The 15,775-nt window shown below is 34.8% G+C and overlaps 2 protein-coding genes across 2 annotated transcripts; one reads left to right on the forward strand and one right to left on the reverse strand.

Moving 5' to 3' along the window:
- Nucleotides 1–2,763: 2,763 nt before the first annotated feature.
- On the forward strand, nucleotides 2,764–8,346 carry LOC133298525 (uncharacterized). Its single transcript, XM_061497827.1, has 10 exons — nucleotides 2,764–2,889; nucleotides 3,286–3,466; nucleotides 3,574–3,657; nucleotides 4,294–4,403; nucleotides 4,510–4,560; nucleotides 5,470–5,613; nucleotides 5,684–5,773; nucleotides 7,295–7,401; nucleotides 7,527–7,611; nucleotides 8,042–8,346. Exons 2-10 carry the CDS (start codon nucleotides 3,355–3,357, stop codon nucleotides 8,138–8,140), a joined length of 882 nt encoding a protein of 293 aa, XP_061353811.1. The 5' UTR covers nucleotides 2,764–2,889; nucleotides 3,286–3,354; the 3' UTR covers nucleotides 8,141–8,346.
- Nucleotides 8,347–8,870: 524 nt separating this feature from the next.
- LOC133298526 (G-type lectin S-receptor-like serine/threonine-protein kinase At4g27290) lies at nucleotides 8,871–13,449 on the reverse strand. The gene is made up of 7 exons (XM_061497828.1): nucleotides 12,147–13,449; nucleotides 11,238–11,360; nucleotides 10,907–11,058; nucleotides 10,434–10,644; nucleotides 10,103–10,340; nucleotides 9,869–10,019; nucleotides 8,871–9,358 (listed from the first exon to the last, which is right to left on the reverse strand). The coding sequence occupies exons 1-7, from the start codon at nucleotides 13,426–13,428 to the stop codon at nucleotides 9,047–9,049; spliced, it is 2,469 nt and encodes an 822-aa protein (XP_061353812.1). The 5' UTR covers nucleotides 13,429–13,449; the 3' UTR covers nucleotides 8,871–9,046.
- Nucleotides 13,450–15,775: the final 2,326 nt, after the last annotated feature.

A 15,775-nucleotide genomic window follows, 5' to 3' on the forward strand; every position in this document is an offset into this window, starting at 1 on the left:
AGCCATGTCTATTGCTTTACTTGCTCACTTTGAACCAACTACTGTGAAACAAGCTTTATCCAGCCCACCTTGGCTGGAAGCCATGAAACTTGAGTACAATGCTTTAATGTCTAACAACACTTGGAACCTGGTTGCTCTGCCCACACACAGAAAGGCTGTTGGATGTAAATGGGTTTTTAAAGTCAAGGAGAATCCGGATGGAACTATTAATAAATACAAGGCAAGGCTTGTGGCAAAGGGTTTTCATCAACAACAAGTGTTTGATTACAATGAAACCTTCTCTCCTGTGGTTAAACCAGTCACTGTGCGAATCATGCTCACCTTAGCTTTCACTCATTCCTGGTCTATTAGACAATTGGATATCAATAATGCCTTTTAAAATGGTGATTTACAAGAAGTTGTGTACATGAGTCAGCCTCCAGGTTTTGAAAATAAAGACAAGAGTTTGGTTTGCAAGCTTAACAAGGCTCTATATGGTCTAAAACAATCACCAAGGGCCTGATTTGACAAGCTGAAAAATGCTCTAATGGTGTTGGGGTTTAAATCCAGTTGCAGCGACCCATCCTTATTCATCTCCAAGACTTCATCTCACTGTACATATATTTTGGTGTATGTAGATGATATTATAGTGACTGGAACCAACTCTTCCTATATACAGCAGCTCATCACTCAATTACATTCTCAGTTTGCACTTAAAGACCTTGGCACTCTTGACTATTTTCTTGGTATAGAGGTGAAACCTTATTCTTCGGGTGGCTTAATATTGTCTCAAGCTAAATACATCCTTGAATTACTTACTAGAGCTGATATGCATGAAGCAAAAGGAATCTCATCTCCCATGCCTTCCAGCTGCAAGCTGTCCAGATTTGGGTCCAATTACTTTTCTGATCCTCATCTTTACAGATCAGTTGTGGGAGCTCTTCAATATGCAACAATAACTCGCCCTGAAATCAGTTATACTGTCAACAAGGTTTGCCGATTTATGGGTCAACCTTTGGATGATCACTGGAAGATAGTGAAGAGAATTTTAAGATATCTCAAGGGTACCATCACCTTTGGCCTTGTTCTTCACCGTGCAGATGTTCAGCACCCATTCTCTCTCACTGCTTTCTGTGACTCGGATTGGGCCAATGACCCTGATGATAGACGGTCCACATCAAGAGCTGTTGTCTTCTTTGGTCCTAATCTTGTTTCTTGGTGGTCTAAGAAACAAACATTGGTAGCAAGGTCCACCACAGAGGCAGAGTACCGTAGTCTCGCTCTCACTTGTGCTGAATTGCTTTGGATCCAGTCACTCCTTAGGGAATTGCAAGTTCCTTTTGCTACTCCTCATGTGTTCTGTGATAATTTAAGCACTGTCTCTTTATCTCACAACCCTGTTCTACATGCTAGAACAAAACATATGGAGCTGGATATATTTTTTGTTAGGGAAAAAGTCCTTGCTGGTGTTCTTACTGTGTCCCACATTCCTGCTTCTGCCCAGATTGCAGATACTCTCACCAAAGCTCTATCTCCTGCCCGTTTTGCAGAATTGAGAACCAAACTCAGTGTTCTTGATTACATGCCTCAAGATCCCTGAGTTTGCGGGGGTGTATTAGATATAGTATCTTACTGTATTGTACCTTTATCCAATGTATCTGCATGTAGCTGATAAATTCCTTTTAGTCAGTTACAATTCTGTTTTGGCTTACTGTATATATATCAGGATGCCTTGTATCACATACAACAACCATAATATACATTCTCAGATATTCACTTCTCTCTCTCTCTCTCTCTCTCTCTCTCTCTCCCTCCCTCCCCCATCTATGGCTTCTACACAGTATTCGAATAGGAACAAATTTTCATCATCATTACAAGCAATACTTACTGAGTCACAATTCTGATTGATTCCGAATTAATTGATCGATCATTTCAATATACTATTTTTTTAATATATTAGTATATTGAATTTTTTTCTAAAATTACTCATTTATGTAAATAAGTTATTTGATAAATAAAATTAATATTTTATCAATACATTATTTATAGATTGATATATTAATATATAAATACATATTTATTTTTATTTTTAAATATATTGAAAAATAAGTATTTATTATTTTTTTACAAATTATCTTTTATTTTTTAAATAATATTTGTGTATATATGACTTTTTTTATTAATATAGGAATTTGCTATTATATACTTTTTATAATATTTTAATTAGAATTGAAATTTATATAAACTTTCAACCAAATTTTTTTTAGAGTAAACACCATTTTTAGTCCCTGTCAATATCTACGAAGTCCTTTTTAGGCCCTGACAATAAAAAAGGACCAAATTGGTCTCTGAAATTACAAAAAAGGGGCCATGTTAGTCCTTATGTCAACTCCCAAATATGTAGAGTGACCCTTTTCTTGTACTTTCAGGGACCAATTTGGTCCTTTTTTATTGCTAGGGACTGAAAAGGACTTCGTAGATATTGCCAGAGACTAAAAATGGTGTCTACTCTCTTTTTTATATATAAACGACTTATTTATAACATGTATTAAAATTATTTTTTATTTAAAATACTATATAATATCGAAAGGGTTTCAAGTTTCAACCTTATTTTAATTTTTTCTTCTTCTAAAACTAGTTGTGATGTGTGTTAATTTTTGTGCTTTTTTTTTGTAATTCAATAAAGCATCAGTATATTGTCTCGCTCACATACTTTTTATTTTTATTTTTTTTTCTTCTAAATTTTGAATTAAAATAAAAAAAGAATGAAAATTGGTTCAGTGGCCTGAAAGAGCCTAAAACGCACCCCTTTGTTCTTTTCTTTCTCTTCCCCGCCGCCACACACTCTTTTCCCCCGCGACTCCGCCGCAACTCACGCACACGTCGCCGGCCACTAACCCACAACTTTGGGTTTGCCTCTCTCAATTCATCTCTTCCAATTTTTTTCCCTTCTTTTTTTACGATATAAAAGAAAAAAAAAGCTCAGTGTATGCTATTGTTATTTCCGGTTGGTCACTCTGATGCATAGTCTATGTGCTTTTATGGCTCACTTATTAGGGTTTGGTTCCTTCTTTGGTTTATTTTCATTTTGTGCAGTTTTATTCACATATTGGGCTGTTGCCTTTTTAAAAAAAAAAAAAAAAAAAAAAAAAAAAAAAAAACAACTTTCTATGATTTTAAAAGGAGGGTTAGTTTATATTGGGTCTTTGTTTTTAGATTGAGTTCTGAGTAAGTTGATGTGTCTTTTCTAGTACCAATGTTTGTGTGTGTGTTCTTCACATTTACCTATGTTACATGATTAAACAGGGCAAGGTCAAGCAATCTTTGCAGTTTCGTTTTTTCTGTGACTTTGGGTTGTGTTTGGTGGTGGTCAAAATGCTGCGTAGAAATATTCGTTTGAGAAGAGAATATTTGTACAGAAAAAGCTTAGAAGGCAAAGAACGCTTGCTCTATGAGAAGAAGCGCAAGATTAGAGAAGCTCTTCAAGGTTCCTCCTTTTCCTCTTCTTTCGTCTAATTTTAATATATCTGCAAATGGGTTTTTGTTATTTTTTTATGGGTTTCTTTTAATGATTATGTTTTTTGTATTTCGCAGAAGGGAAGCCCATACCCACTGAACTCAGAAACGAGGAGGCGGCACTTCGCAGGGAAATCGATCTAGAGGATGAAAACACAGCTGGTATCATGCTTCATGCTTCTTCCTTTCTTTGTTTTTAGTGAGTTTTGTAATGACTGTTTGGTTGCTGAGGGAATGGAACTTGATTGAGTATGATTAAGTTGTTTTAAAATATTAATGTGTGGTGAGTTTTACTTTTTTTTATGATTGTTAATGACAATGCTGTTTTTTATTCTGCTTGGTCTTGGTTTCTTGGGGGAAGGAGTACTTTAGGATCCTTTTTGAAAGGTGATATTTCATTCAGAAAGTTATTTACTATGCAAACTGAATGCTTTAGGTAGTCAAAGTCCTTACAGATGTTACACAATGAACTAATTGATAGAGACCTTGAACATGGGGAGCTATATACAGAATAATATTTTAGTATCAAATAAAATGACTTCCTTTGAATTTTATGTGGGGAAAATCCATTACTTTTATTAATTTTTGAAATTCAATTCTACATATACTTTTTAACATAAAAAATCTTTGGAATTCCTAAGGACTTGCAGCCTTTGAAATTTTGATTTTTATTACACCTTTCTCTTCTGTATACCTTTTGTGTATCACATTCTCTCTCGCTTAATTGTATCTTTCAATGTGGGTTTGATGTGGTTTGTGAAATGAGATTTTTTCTACCTTGTGCTCTGCTGATTTCAGTCCCAAGAACACACATTGATGATGAATATGCCCATGCTGCGGAAAAAGATCCTAAAATTTTGTTAACCACATCAAGGGATCCAAGTGCTCCTCTTCAACAGTTTGTAAAGGTTTGCTCGCTTTCATTTTCCTTGTGATTGTTTGAAATATTTTATTTGGTACTTTACCAAGTGCCTATGACTTATTGTTTGTCATAATCTTCGATTCTTTGTGTAGGAGTTGAGTATTGTCTTTCCAAATGCACAAAGAATGAATCGTGGTGGTCAGGTTGGTACCTTTCTGTTTTACCATCCATTGTCTCATCTTCTGAGTGTCTTTGTAAAATGAAGATTTGATCATTTGATGGTTTGTTGATTTATATTTTTTAGATACGAAAATATATTTGTAATTAGATAGAATACCGTAACACAAAATAAAAGAATGACTAGGGGAGGATAAGAAATCCTTCTAAAACAGAATAAAATGGATATCCGAAACCATCCTTAGAATGAATAAAACTGTCTAATTTCTCTGCATGTCAAAAATGGAAGTTCTCTTGAAACAACAACGAGCGGAGCACCAAAGAGATGTTGTAAAGACAATTCTATATGATAGCATATGCAAGGCCCCTTGTTCTTGCAGGCATGCTGCTCGAATGGTCCAAATGTTATTACTCATGCAACAAAGATCCTCTTAAAATGAACATTAGACAGGTATTTGACGTCCGTATTCCTGCAAAAGCCTTTACCCATTGTGTGAAAATACTGGTGAAATAACAATTCTAGTGCTCACCAACTCCAAGAACTTTAAAGTACTTATTCCATAAGAAAGTAGGTACCCAACAATTTAAAAATAAATGGGATGCCGTTTCCAAACTAAACCTGCACATAACACATCAGAATAGAGAGCTATGTGAGGTCTGCAAATCTGCAAATATCACCTTTTCCAATTCTACTGCTATCCAAACACAAGAGTTGACCTTGGAGGGAGTTTTTAATTTCCAAATTCTAAATGGTCTTGAAGGAACTTCTCTCTATTAGGAGAATGAGTAAGAAACTGAAAATAGGAGTTGCTAGAAGAAAACACCAAAAGAATTGAGTGTGCAAATTCTCACTGGGTCTAAGAAAATATAGTAAGAATCTCAATCGAGGAAGATCGAAGAGATTCTTATTTGTGTGATGTTCCTTTTCATTTCAGGTCATCTCAGAGATTATAGAGTCCTGCCGTGCACATGACTATACTGATGTTGTCTTGGTTCATGAACATCGTGGTGTGCCAGATGGTTTAATTGTTTGCCATCTACCCTTTGGTCCAACTGCATATTTTGGATTACACAACGTGGTAAGTTTTAGTCTTAGAGTATTCCCTATGGATTTTAGGCGACAATATGCTAATTTATTGTTTTTTGTAGGTTACAAGGCATGAAATTAAAGACAAGAAAACCATTGGAACCATGCCTGAGGCTTATCCACACCTGATTCTTGATAATTTCTCAACTAAGGTATTCATAACTCAATACGAGCTTTGTTATCTTCATACATACTAAATTTCACTGGTAAATGATCCGTTGCCTTCATAACTGGACCTTCTGATAACTACTGATCCTGCAGTATCATCGGTTCATATCTTATTGAAAATGGAAGGGTTCAAAGTGTTTTTAAAGTATTCAAAACAGGTTATCTGGATGTAAAATTAACTGATATAGGTTGACATTTGACTAAAACATTTGGCAAAACTTAAACAAAAGGATTATGCTAAATGGATATTCAAGTTCAATGTTGACATGTAATTCTGTGTTTTTAAATCCGGAGTAGTTAATCAGGAACCAGTCCTCTAGCTGGTCCGGCCTGGCTCTTGAAACCTGGATGATTTGAACCAGTTTTAGAATTGGAGAACTGGTTACAAACAGGTCAAGTGCACAGATCAGTTGTGGTTGTTTAACAAGTTAAACAGGCTCAAATTACTTATTTCCCTCTGAAGTTCTCACTAGAGCATAAGTTGTTTTGCAGAGATAATGTGTGGACATACAAGAATATATAAGATCTGAAAATAATGTATTAGCGAGAAAGTAGGAACAAAATTTATTTAGGAAAAGATGGTAGAATCGTGCCTATGATGGTTTGGCCATGTGAGAAGGAGAACAATACAAGTACTAATAAAGTGAGTTAATTTGATGGAGGATAGCCCTGTGGAGGAAGACCTAGAAAAACTATAAGTGAAACCATTAAAAAGGACATAGATATCAATGGCCACTTCAAAGACTTGGTTTTTGACAGAACACAATGACGTTGTTTGATCCATGTAGCCGACCCCATCCAGTGAGAAAATGCTTTGTTGTTATTGTAATGTTCAAATTGTTGGGAGCAGGATTTAAACATGGATATAAGCTGAGAGGGTGTTCTGTCAACCACTTTGTAGTCACGGGTCTTTGAAATAAGAAATGCTAGAACTCAGGACAATTTGGAAAATGAAAAGGAGCTCTATGATATAACTGGATCAGAAATAGGTAGATCAATGAATCTTTATTGTAGAAAACCACTCTTGATCAGTATCAATGTGGTACAAAACCAAAGATCCAATATGATACGATGGGGACTCTCTCGCTCTCCCTTCTAATTTTCTTCTCACAACTCTCAACGAACTTAAGTTAACTACCCCTATCCCCTTTTATTACTGAATCCAAGTAGTTATTCTATTATTAACAGTTGAGTCCTATTCCCTCTACTAACCCTCTTGTTCTTTCTAACCTAGAGCCTTTTAATTGGGGGGCTTGCCAACACTATCATTGGGCTATTGATGGTTTTTGATCGATAAAGTTAAATATAATAATATATTGCATGTGTTTTCTAGAAAATAAAAGTTCAAGAGTCAACCAAGAATCTGTTTATATTGAAAGCATTGGTAATTCATGATATTAATATAGGATCAGAATCTATCTACATTGATCAATATATTTATTTATGCTTGTGTCTTGGGTGCTTACTGCTCATCTTATTTGGAATTTCTTTTGGAATTTAAACAGTTAGGTGAAAGGACTGCCAACATTCTAAAGCATCTTTTTCCAGTGCCAAAACCAGACACCAAACGTATTGTGACTTTTTCCAACCAGTCTGACTATGTCTCATTCAGGTTGGTCCATCGGACCGGTTCTGTGCAATCGGCCTTCTTTACAATTACTTGTTCAAGTTCTCTTAACCTTTGCTGGTTAGCGTTTGTTTCCTTCTCGTTTGAAACTTAGTGTCAATTACATGCAGGCATCATATTTATGAAAAACATGGGGGTCCTAAATCTATAGAACTGAAGGAAATTGGTCCACGGTTTGAGTTGCGACTTTATCAGGTTTGCATTACACTTAAGCTCATTATCGATTGCTTTTGTTCTTATTGTTGCCATGAAGAAAGATGATCTTCTAGTTGGAAGGAAATAACTACTTGCTACTAAAATCAAGAAAAACTCTACAATTTCCTTCTACATGAACATGAGGGCATTGTTGCAACTAAGATTTCAAGATTTTGTTTAAAACGGTGTAGTTTAGTGATTGTGTTTGGCATAGGTTATATGATGTTTCTACCCTGTTCCCTTCATTATCAGCGTTGCTCATAAATTTTGATTTGATTTCGTTTTTATTTATTTTTCATTTAAATGTCATAGTTTTGTAACTTGCACCAAATTTTGTTTTTGAATACCGAACCTATTTTATTGTACCGCAACTTGATTGTTAAACGACTACAATTATTTAGTTCCTCATTTATTTTTAAACTTGTTGCAGATAAAGTTGGGAACGGTGGATCAAGCTGAAGCTCAAACAGAATGGGTCATTAGACCTTACATGAACACATCTAGGAAGCGAAAGTTTCTCAGCAATTGATGCAGGCGTAATAATAATTATGTTATGAAAGTGTTTATGCTGCTAAACCATTTTATTATACACTTTGAGCTCGCATTTCTCACTATGATGGTACTTTAGGTATGTGATTAGTTGTTTAGGAGGATAAAGAGAAGCTAAAATTTTTGTAATGAAAATTATTTCACACTTTGGCACAACAAAAATGAGCAAATGAAAAATGAAATATACTTGCTTATTTTTAGATGGAAATTGTTTTTGAGAATTCAATTTTGATGCATTGTTATTGTAAAAATGTTTATTATTTGTATTCAATTATGTGTTGTTATGTCATTTCATGAGTTTAACATTTCATGTTTTTAACATAATCAAACTATTAAATAAGGTGATAATACAAGATTAAATGACAATATGTAAAGGGTTTTACACTATTAGTTTTGATGTTGGTGCAAAATCGGCTCAGTAATTTTCGTTTTAAGTGCCCTCGTACTCTGTATTCAAGATTACTTATAAACACTTCTCGTGATGCAAACGTTGCTTATTCAGCTTTATTCCTCATTAACCGGAAAAATGTATACATTAATACATTTTTATACACACAAATCGAAGCTTTTCTATATTAACATAAAATGAAGCCATTAAAAACCATTGACATATAAACCAAGAAAAAAAAAACCTTCAACTATTTCACATGCTATATTTGTAAAACTATAAGCATCTTTTGCTTGTCATTTGAATTAGATAAATACCATGTACACTGCACAGGTTCTTCACCAAAGACAGAAGAAAAAAGAGTTTTAGGAGGCTGCTCTACAAGAAGAAAAAAGATATCAGAGAAACCGATACTCACCAAACATGTTTTTCGTTTGGCCAAAAATCAATTTTTAAGCTGTATTCAATCCCCGTAGCACCTTTAACACAAATAGTATTCTATCTGGCCTCCAACAAGGATATAGAAACTTCATTTTGTGAACAATTTCCACAACTTCTTGAAGAAGATTCTACCTGAATTGGTTGATGACCTGTTCCTGTGTAGAAACCAGGTTGGCTTGGCTCAGGCAACAACTTTTCACCATTCAACATTAAAACCACAGATGACATGTTGGGTCTATTTTCTGGTATTTGTTGTACACAAAGTAGACCCACATGAATACATCGCATTATTTCAGGTGGAGTGGCTGAATCATCCAATGTGTTATCCATTAGCTCCAGTGGCTTTTCTTCAATCCATAATCTCCATGCCTGAAATAATGAGACAAAAAACCAACAAGTGAGGTCAATGCCTACTCATGTTTTTGGTGTTTTCATTCAACAAAATCGACAACACATTTATCCCAAACTGGTTGACGTCGGTGGTTTTTTTATGTTTTCATTGTTACATAAATTTTAAAAGTTTTGAAGAGACACCTTAATGCTAGGTCTTCTGCTAAAGATTTTTCATGTCTTGATTTTCAATTATGGTCTCTTCTTGGAGGCTGAAGAACTATTTTCAACTTACTTTCATACTAAAGGAGTGGTCAACACTCTTCAGCTTGAATGTAAATGAGTTAAAATTTACTTTCAACCAATTAACCTTTTTGTTATATGAAGCAAGTATAACTCAATTGTCACACTAAATTTCTAGATTTTCATTGCTACCTATTCAAATAATAGCATCCTAAATGTTTTATTAGGATTCAACAGTTTATATTCAATGATTGCAGCTAGAAACTATTCATCAAGATAAAGAAACAAATAAAAATTAAAGCTTACATGACCAAGAAGATTAAGATGATGCTGAGAGTCATAAAAATTCCGATTCTTTCTCCCACTAATTATCTCTAGTAAAATTACTCCAAAGCTAAATACATCAGATTTGAATGAAAAAGATCCATGCACTGCATATTCAGGAGGCATATAACCACTGCAGCACAACCATGAAATCAGAAAATGTATGTTAGGAGGGAATGCAACATAGTAAAACTATGCAATTCAAGAAGTACTTACTATGTTCCCATCACTCTATTTGTATTGGCCTGAGCTTGATCTCCTCTAAATATTCTAGCCAGACCAAAATCTGATATCTTTGGGTTCATATTGTTATCAAGAAGAATATTACTTGTTTTGAGGTCTCTGTGGATGATTCTTAATCTGGAGTCTTGATGAAGATAGAGTAGCCCTCTTGCGATCCCATCAATAATTTGGAGACGCTTTGTAAAATTTAGGAGTTTACTTCGAGTTGAATCTAACAAATTCCACTTTTTAAGTCAGCATGGCAACTACATTATAGCAAGAGTAAAATGAAGAGTCATAATTAGCATAGTGTGAAATTTCAAACCAAATATAAAGAAATCCAAGCTTCTGTTGGGCATGAATTCATAGATCAAAAGCTTTTCATCTTGATGAATAGAACAACCAAGAAGTTTTGCAAGATTGCGGTGCTGAAGTTTTGTCATCAACATGACCTCATTTTTGAACTGCTCTGCTCCTTGATCAGAAGTTTTTGAAAGCCTCTTGACTGCAATCTCTTGCCCATCTGCCAATATCCCCTACCAATAGTTTTGCTAGGTATAAATTTAATTACCCTTAACCAAAGCTTAAAGGGCAAAGGGAAAATCCCGACGCACAAGAATCCCCAAATTGCGAGGATAGAGGTGAGGCTCTATTATACAACCTTACCTTTGCATTTTTGCAAAGAGGCTATTTTCCATACTCAAACCTATGGCCTTCTAGTCACAATGAACAACCTTACAGTTGTTCCAAGACTTGCCCTCACCCTTAACCAAAGCATATTTGACTAAATTTAGTTACCTTGTATACTGGTCCAAAGCCACCTTGTCCTAACTTGTTACTGTTTGAAAAGTTATTTGTGGCATTAGAGATGACTGAAAAATCAAATATAGTTGATAACTCCACGTCTTCCTTATCCCTCTTGTACTTCCAGTGAAATATTTTTAGCATCCCTGAAATGGTAGGAGATACCAATTTGGTATAATTAACAATGTATCAGTAAACAAAATAAAGGATAATAGGAGGAACATGAATGAGACTTCAGAATTGAACTCTTCATTCTAATAATACTATTACATTCTAATATTGGAGTATAGCATACCGAGTCAAATTTTACTTTTCATGAATTCACCTCTCTTTGGGAGCCTCTTCCTCTTACATGTGAATGTGGCCAGTCCAAGTAAAATGATGAATATAACAAGTCCTACTATTGTCCCTGCAAGCTTCTTGTTATTAAAGTTACTCCCTCTTTGATCTGAGGAATAGAAAAGCATTCTAGGTCAGCAAACAAGCAGCAAGTAGATGGCACTTTAGGCAAAAACAGAAAAGGAAAAAAGCATCTTAGATCACAACTTCAGTTTGAAAGCTAGCTGTAACAAAATGATCCACTAACTAGCATAGGTATATTGAAAACTATTTCTTATTGTCAGTGTTTCAGCAGGAACCTCCTAATTGTCTGATTTTTATGGTTACCATAATAGCTTCCCTGGTTTTTCATCTTCTGCTTTCTACAAGTAAATTAATTTGCTGCCTTCAACCTTCAACGTTCATCATCAAAACATTCTCCCCTCAGGCTAAGCAAATCACATCAATGGACTAATCAATACCAACAACAAGCGAACTCAATACTATATCTCAACTCAAAATCTTAAGGCATTGAATTTACGGATCTTTTTTACTCATTTGTTCCTTCCTTAGTCCATTCCTACCTAATAAGAGACTTTTTCACTCCCACTTAAATTACCAAGATAACATGAACTTAATTCAGAAGTTTATATTTTTCTCTTATGTTTGATCGAAAGGTTTTATGTTTGTTATGTTACATAACATAATTCCACTTTCCTACACATGCATCAAAGGGGAGAGAGAAAGTGGAATGATGAAAGAGAGAGAAAAATATGTGGATCCCATCTTTGATTATTCCACTTTCTCTCTCCCCTTTGCTATGTGTGTAGGAAAGTAAAGTTATGTTATGTAACATAACAGACATAAAACCCTTGATTGAAATGCAAAAGATGATACAGGAAATGAAAATACCTACCAAACTCTGAAGCTGCAAGTCGTATGTAAATATCTTGTCCTTGGTCTGTGTGCTTTGTCAAGTCCAGAATGTTATCAAACCAAAGCAAGCAACCACTCTCACCTTGTCTGACATCTAAATTTGCGTATGCTGTGCAAGAGCAGTTTTTCAAACATAATGTCTCACATTTCTCAAGGCTCAAGCTCTTGTTAAACAAGGAAGAAGATGTGTCTGGCAACTTCATTCCTTCATACTTCAGAAACCCATCTCCAATATGACAACTCAAGTTCATTCTTCTAACACACCCACCAAGCCAATCTAATGAATCCCATTTTTCTTGGAATTTTGGTACGAAACCTTCCATGCATTGACATATTTTTGGAGAGTTGGCAATATTGCAGATAGAATTAACATCACAAAAAGAGTAATATCCACACTGATCCATTGGACGAGTTGATATAATCTCCCAACCTTTTTTCCTATCTGACCATAAGAAACGTTGTGTTAAGCCTAATGGATTGAGCACTAATCTAGTAACAGTGTCACTATTCAAGGTTTCATATTGATAAGAGATTTCCTTGTCGGTATATTCTAAAGAATATTTGAAAAGATTAAGCATCCTCAGCCATGAAACCCCATTAAAAACATGGCCATTCCATGGTCCTCCTCTGCTAAATAAAGTTGCACCCTTTGTAGTAACTAGTTGAGGAAAACCATGAGCATCTACATGATATGAAAACTCACCAACAGAAGGATCTTCTGTGTTTTTCCAAGAAGTGAGAGACCTATAAGGACCAGTAACTAAACTTGTTTTGAGTTTCATTCCTGCAAGGAAAGTGTCACCAGGATAATCAAAACTTTCCCACAAAAGATTCTCTTCACTGTCTCCACCTTTCACAACAAGGTTCCCTGAATCCAAAAGCTGCATAACTGGCTTCTCTGCAGTTCTTGATGCTTTGGAGGACCACACAATGCCCCTAGAGCCATCAAGAATAACAGGATTTCCTTCATCTGTAAGTTTGAGAATTGGTGTTGACTTTTGAAGTGGGGTATCTCTATTGGCGATCCAAACAATAGTCCTTGGTGTTATGGTCTTATACCATATACCAAAGTATTGAAGTTGTGAATTTCCCAAGTTGAAGAATCCAGCTTCAAAATTTCCAGCTGCAGAAACAAGGGTGGTCTCATTACCCTGGATAGATTGATTTGGAGTAATAGTGAAAGTGCCATGTATAGGTAATGTGTGAATGAAGCACAAGAAGAAAGAGTGCACCATTAACATGAGCACCTTATGTTTCACCATTGTGTATATGATGGTTTACCATTGTTACTAGCCACTATGTCCATTTAATTAAATGCATATGAAGAAGAGGGTGAGTCCAAGTCTGTGCCTTGTGCTTGTGTCCAACTGAAAAGTAGAAACTATGATTGAGACTGCAACCTTGGAAAGTTGGACCGGCATCTCAGGAAGAAAATTTTACGGTTCATACGAAAATTTTGAGTCTATTTATTGAAATTAAATAAATAAGCCTCAATCAAAATTTACAAAGAGATAAATAGAGTTAAATTTTTTACATAATTTATTATATGATTTTTTAAATTATTTTTTCACCAGTTTATCTATTTTTATTTTGTGAAATTTTAACATAACATAATCTATTCCAAAAAAATGGCATTTGGAGATCGGCCTATCAGCAAGTCAGCTAATATGCAAAAATTTGAAGATACAGAAAAAGAGAGATGGAGATAATATATATATATATATATATATATATATATATATATATATATATATATATATATTTAACATGAAAAATCTCTCCTAATGTATATAGGAGTAAAAATCACAAGACCTACTTCAAACAAAAACTTTCGCTAATAACTCACTACAAGATTATATGATTTCTTCACCCACAAATTGATAGAATATACAATTCTTCTTCTTTGAAGAGGTTACACACTCACACTTTTATTATAGAGGAATTCTCTAAATCGGCTATTTAACATTGTTTTATTTTCATCCGGAATTAATATTTCTCGTGATGTAGGAGTTAAAAAATTTTCCTACACACATAAGAGTATAAAGGTTTATATGAAATCATGTGAAGAAAAGAGAGAGAAAAATAAAGCACAGACTTTACACACTTTTACGGGCTCTTTGACCCAAAGGGGATCTTTCAATACTTAATGTATCAACTTGGTATTTGGTTGGCATATTTTACCAATGGAGGTCTTTAAGTTCTGTGGGGTCCAACGGGTTTGAATCCTGCACTGCCTCCCGAGTGAAAACATGTTTTTTTTTTCTTTTTCATTCATGTGAGTGTCGCAACCCCCCTAAAGAACTCACACGGGTGTGCCAAATGGCATAATCTTGTTACCGTAGGCAGTCCCGTTATCATAAAACTTCGGAACGCCATAACTTTTGAATTGGGTATCCATATTAGATGATTTTTTTCACACAACTTTTTGAGATCTACGCAATGACACCTCATTTGACATATTTTATCTCTCACAAACATAGTTCAAATTTGTAATAATGGTACAACAATCACGAGCGTTAAAATCCAAAATACTAAACACTACTTATTAACTATAATGACCCTAACTGGTAAATCTTAATTAGAGATTTAATTTAAGGATTTAAATGCCATAATTAGATTCAGAGCATGATTTGGAGTATTTTGACTGTAATCATGACTAGGTTATGAACAGTGCGTTCTGCCAAATAATTTGCAATCTTGTGAATTAACCGGTAGAACTTAAAAATGAGCAAAATGATATTAGAGAAATAATTTGAAAATTCTGACGCCAAATATGAGTTCAAAACGAAAAATTGTATAGTCTGGCACTTTCCGTGAAAATCACGTGAATAGTGTTTTCTACCGGGTATTTTGTACTGCTATTTAAGCAACCGGTAGAGTCCAGAAGCAAATAATTGATGAAATAAGAATAAGAAAGTCCAGTATATGCCATGTAAGTCAAAATAGGCCCAAAAATGATAAGTTTATAAGTTTTAAGTTTCGTAAGTAAACGAAGTACAGTTAGTGATTTACACTGCATTTCGTCAACAACGATGCAGAAACCATACTATGAATTTTGAATATTGTTTCGTAGGAAATAAAAATTAATGTAAATGACTTTTAAAAAAATAAAAATATGTTTGTAGCTTTAAGTTAGTTCCTGGTCCGTTTAAGTTAAAATACGCGATAGAAAAACATCTGGTAAAAGCCACATGGGCTTAAAGGACCTTAAGTGACCTAAGGTCACTATTCCCTCACATTTTCTCTCTCCCTCTTCCCCTCCCAACCCGCGGCAGCCATGGACAAGGGAGCTTAGGTTTTTTTTTTATTTCTTTTGATTTCTTCATGAATCATCAACCAAATCCTTGGCCCATTATACCATACTCATAGGAAATCACCCAAGGAAGCCATTCCACCCCTCTATTTGAGCTGATTTCGTTTGTGGATGGATATATTCATCACCCCCTTTTCGGTTCACTATTCATCAAAAGGTGAAAAATGGAGCTTTTGATGAAGCTTTGCTTGGTGAATGTCTTCTAGGCTTGGGATAGTTGATTAGAGGTAACAAAACTCTAACCCTATGATTTTAGTCTTGTGATTTATGTTGTGAAAGTTATGAGCATGTTTGGT

This window comes from Gastrolobium bilobum, unplaced genomic scaffold (assembly GCF_033153095.1).
Source record: "Gastrolobium bilobum isolate Gb01-03AN ecotype WA unplaced genomic scaffold, APGP_CSIRO_Gbil_v1 utg871, whole genome shotgun sequence".
NCBI classification, from domain to species: Eukaryota; Viridiplantae; Streptophyta; class Magnoliopsida; order Fabales; family Fabaceae; genus Gastrolobium; species Gastrolobium bilobum.

Coding starts and splice junctions, on each gene's coding strand:
- LOC133298525 (XM_061497827.1), top strand. CDS start 3,355: ATGCTGCGTAGAAATATTCGTTTGAGAAGAGAATATTTGTACAGAAAA. Junction 4,404..4,509: donor CTCTTCAACAGTTTGTAAAG/GTTTGCTCGCTT, acceptor TTCTTTGTGTAG/GAGTTGAGTATTGTCTTTCC. Junction 5,614..5,683: donor ATTTTGGATTACACAACGTG/GTAAGTTTTAGT, acceptor TGTTTTTTGTAG/GTTACAAGGCATGAAATTAA.
- LOC133298526 (XM_061497828.1), bottom strand. CDS start 13,428: ATGGTGAAACATAAGGTGCTCATGTTAATGGTGCACTCTTTCTTCTTG. Junction 11,059..11,237: donor GAAGAGGCTCCCAAAGAGAG/GTGAATTCATGA, acceptor CTACCATTTCAG/GGATGCTAAAAATATTTCAC. Junction 10,341..10,433: donor CTTGGATTTCTTTATATTTG/GTTTGAAATTTC, acceptor GGAATTTGTTAG/ATTCAACTCGAAGTAAACTC.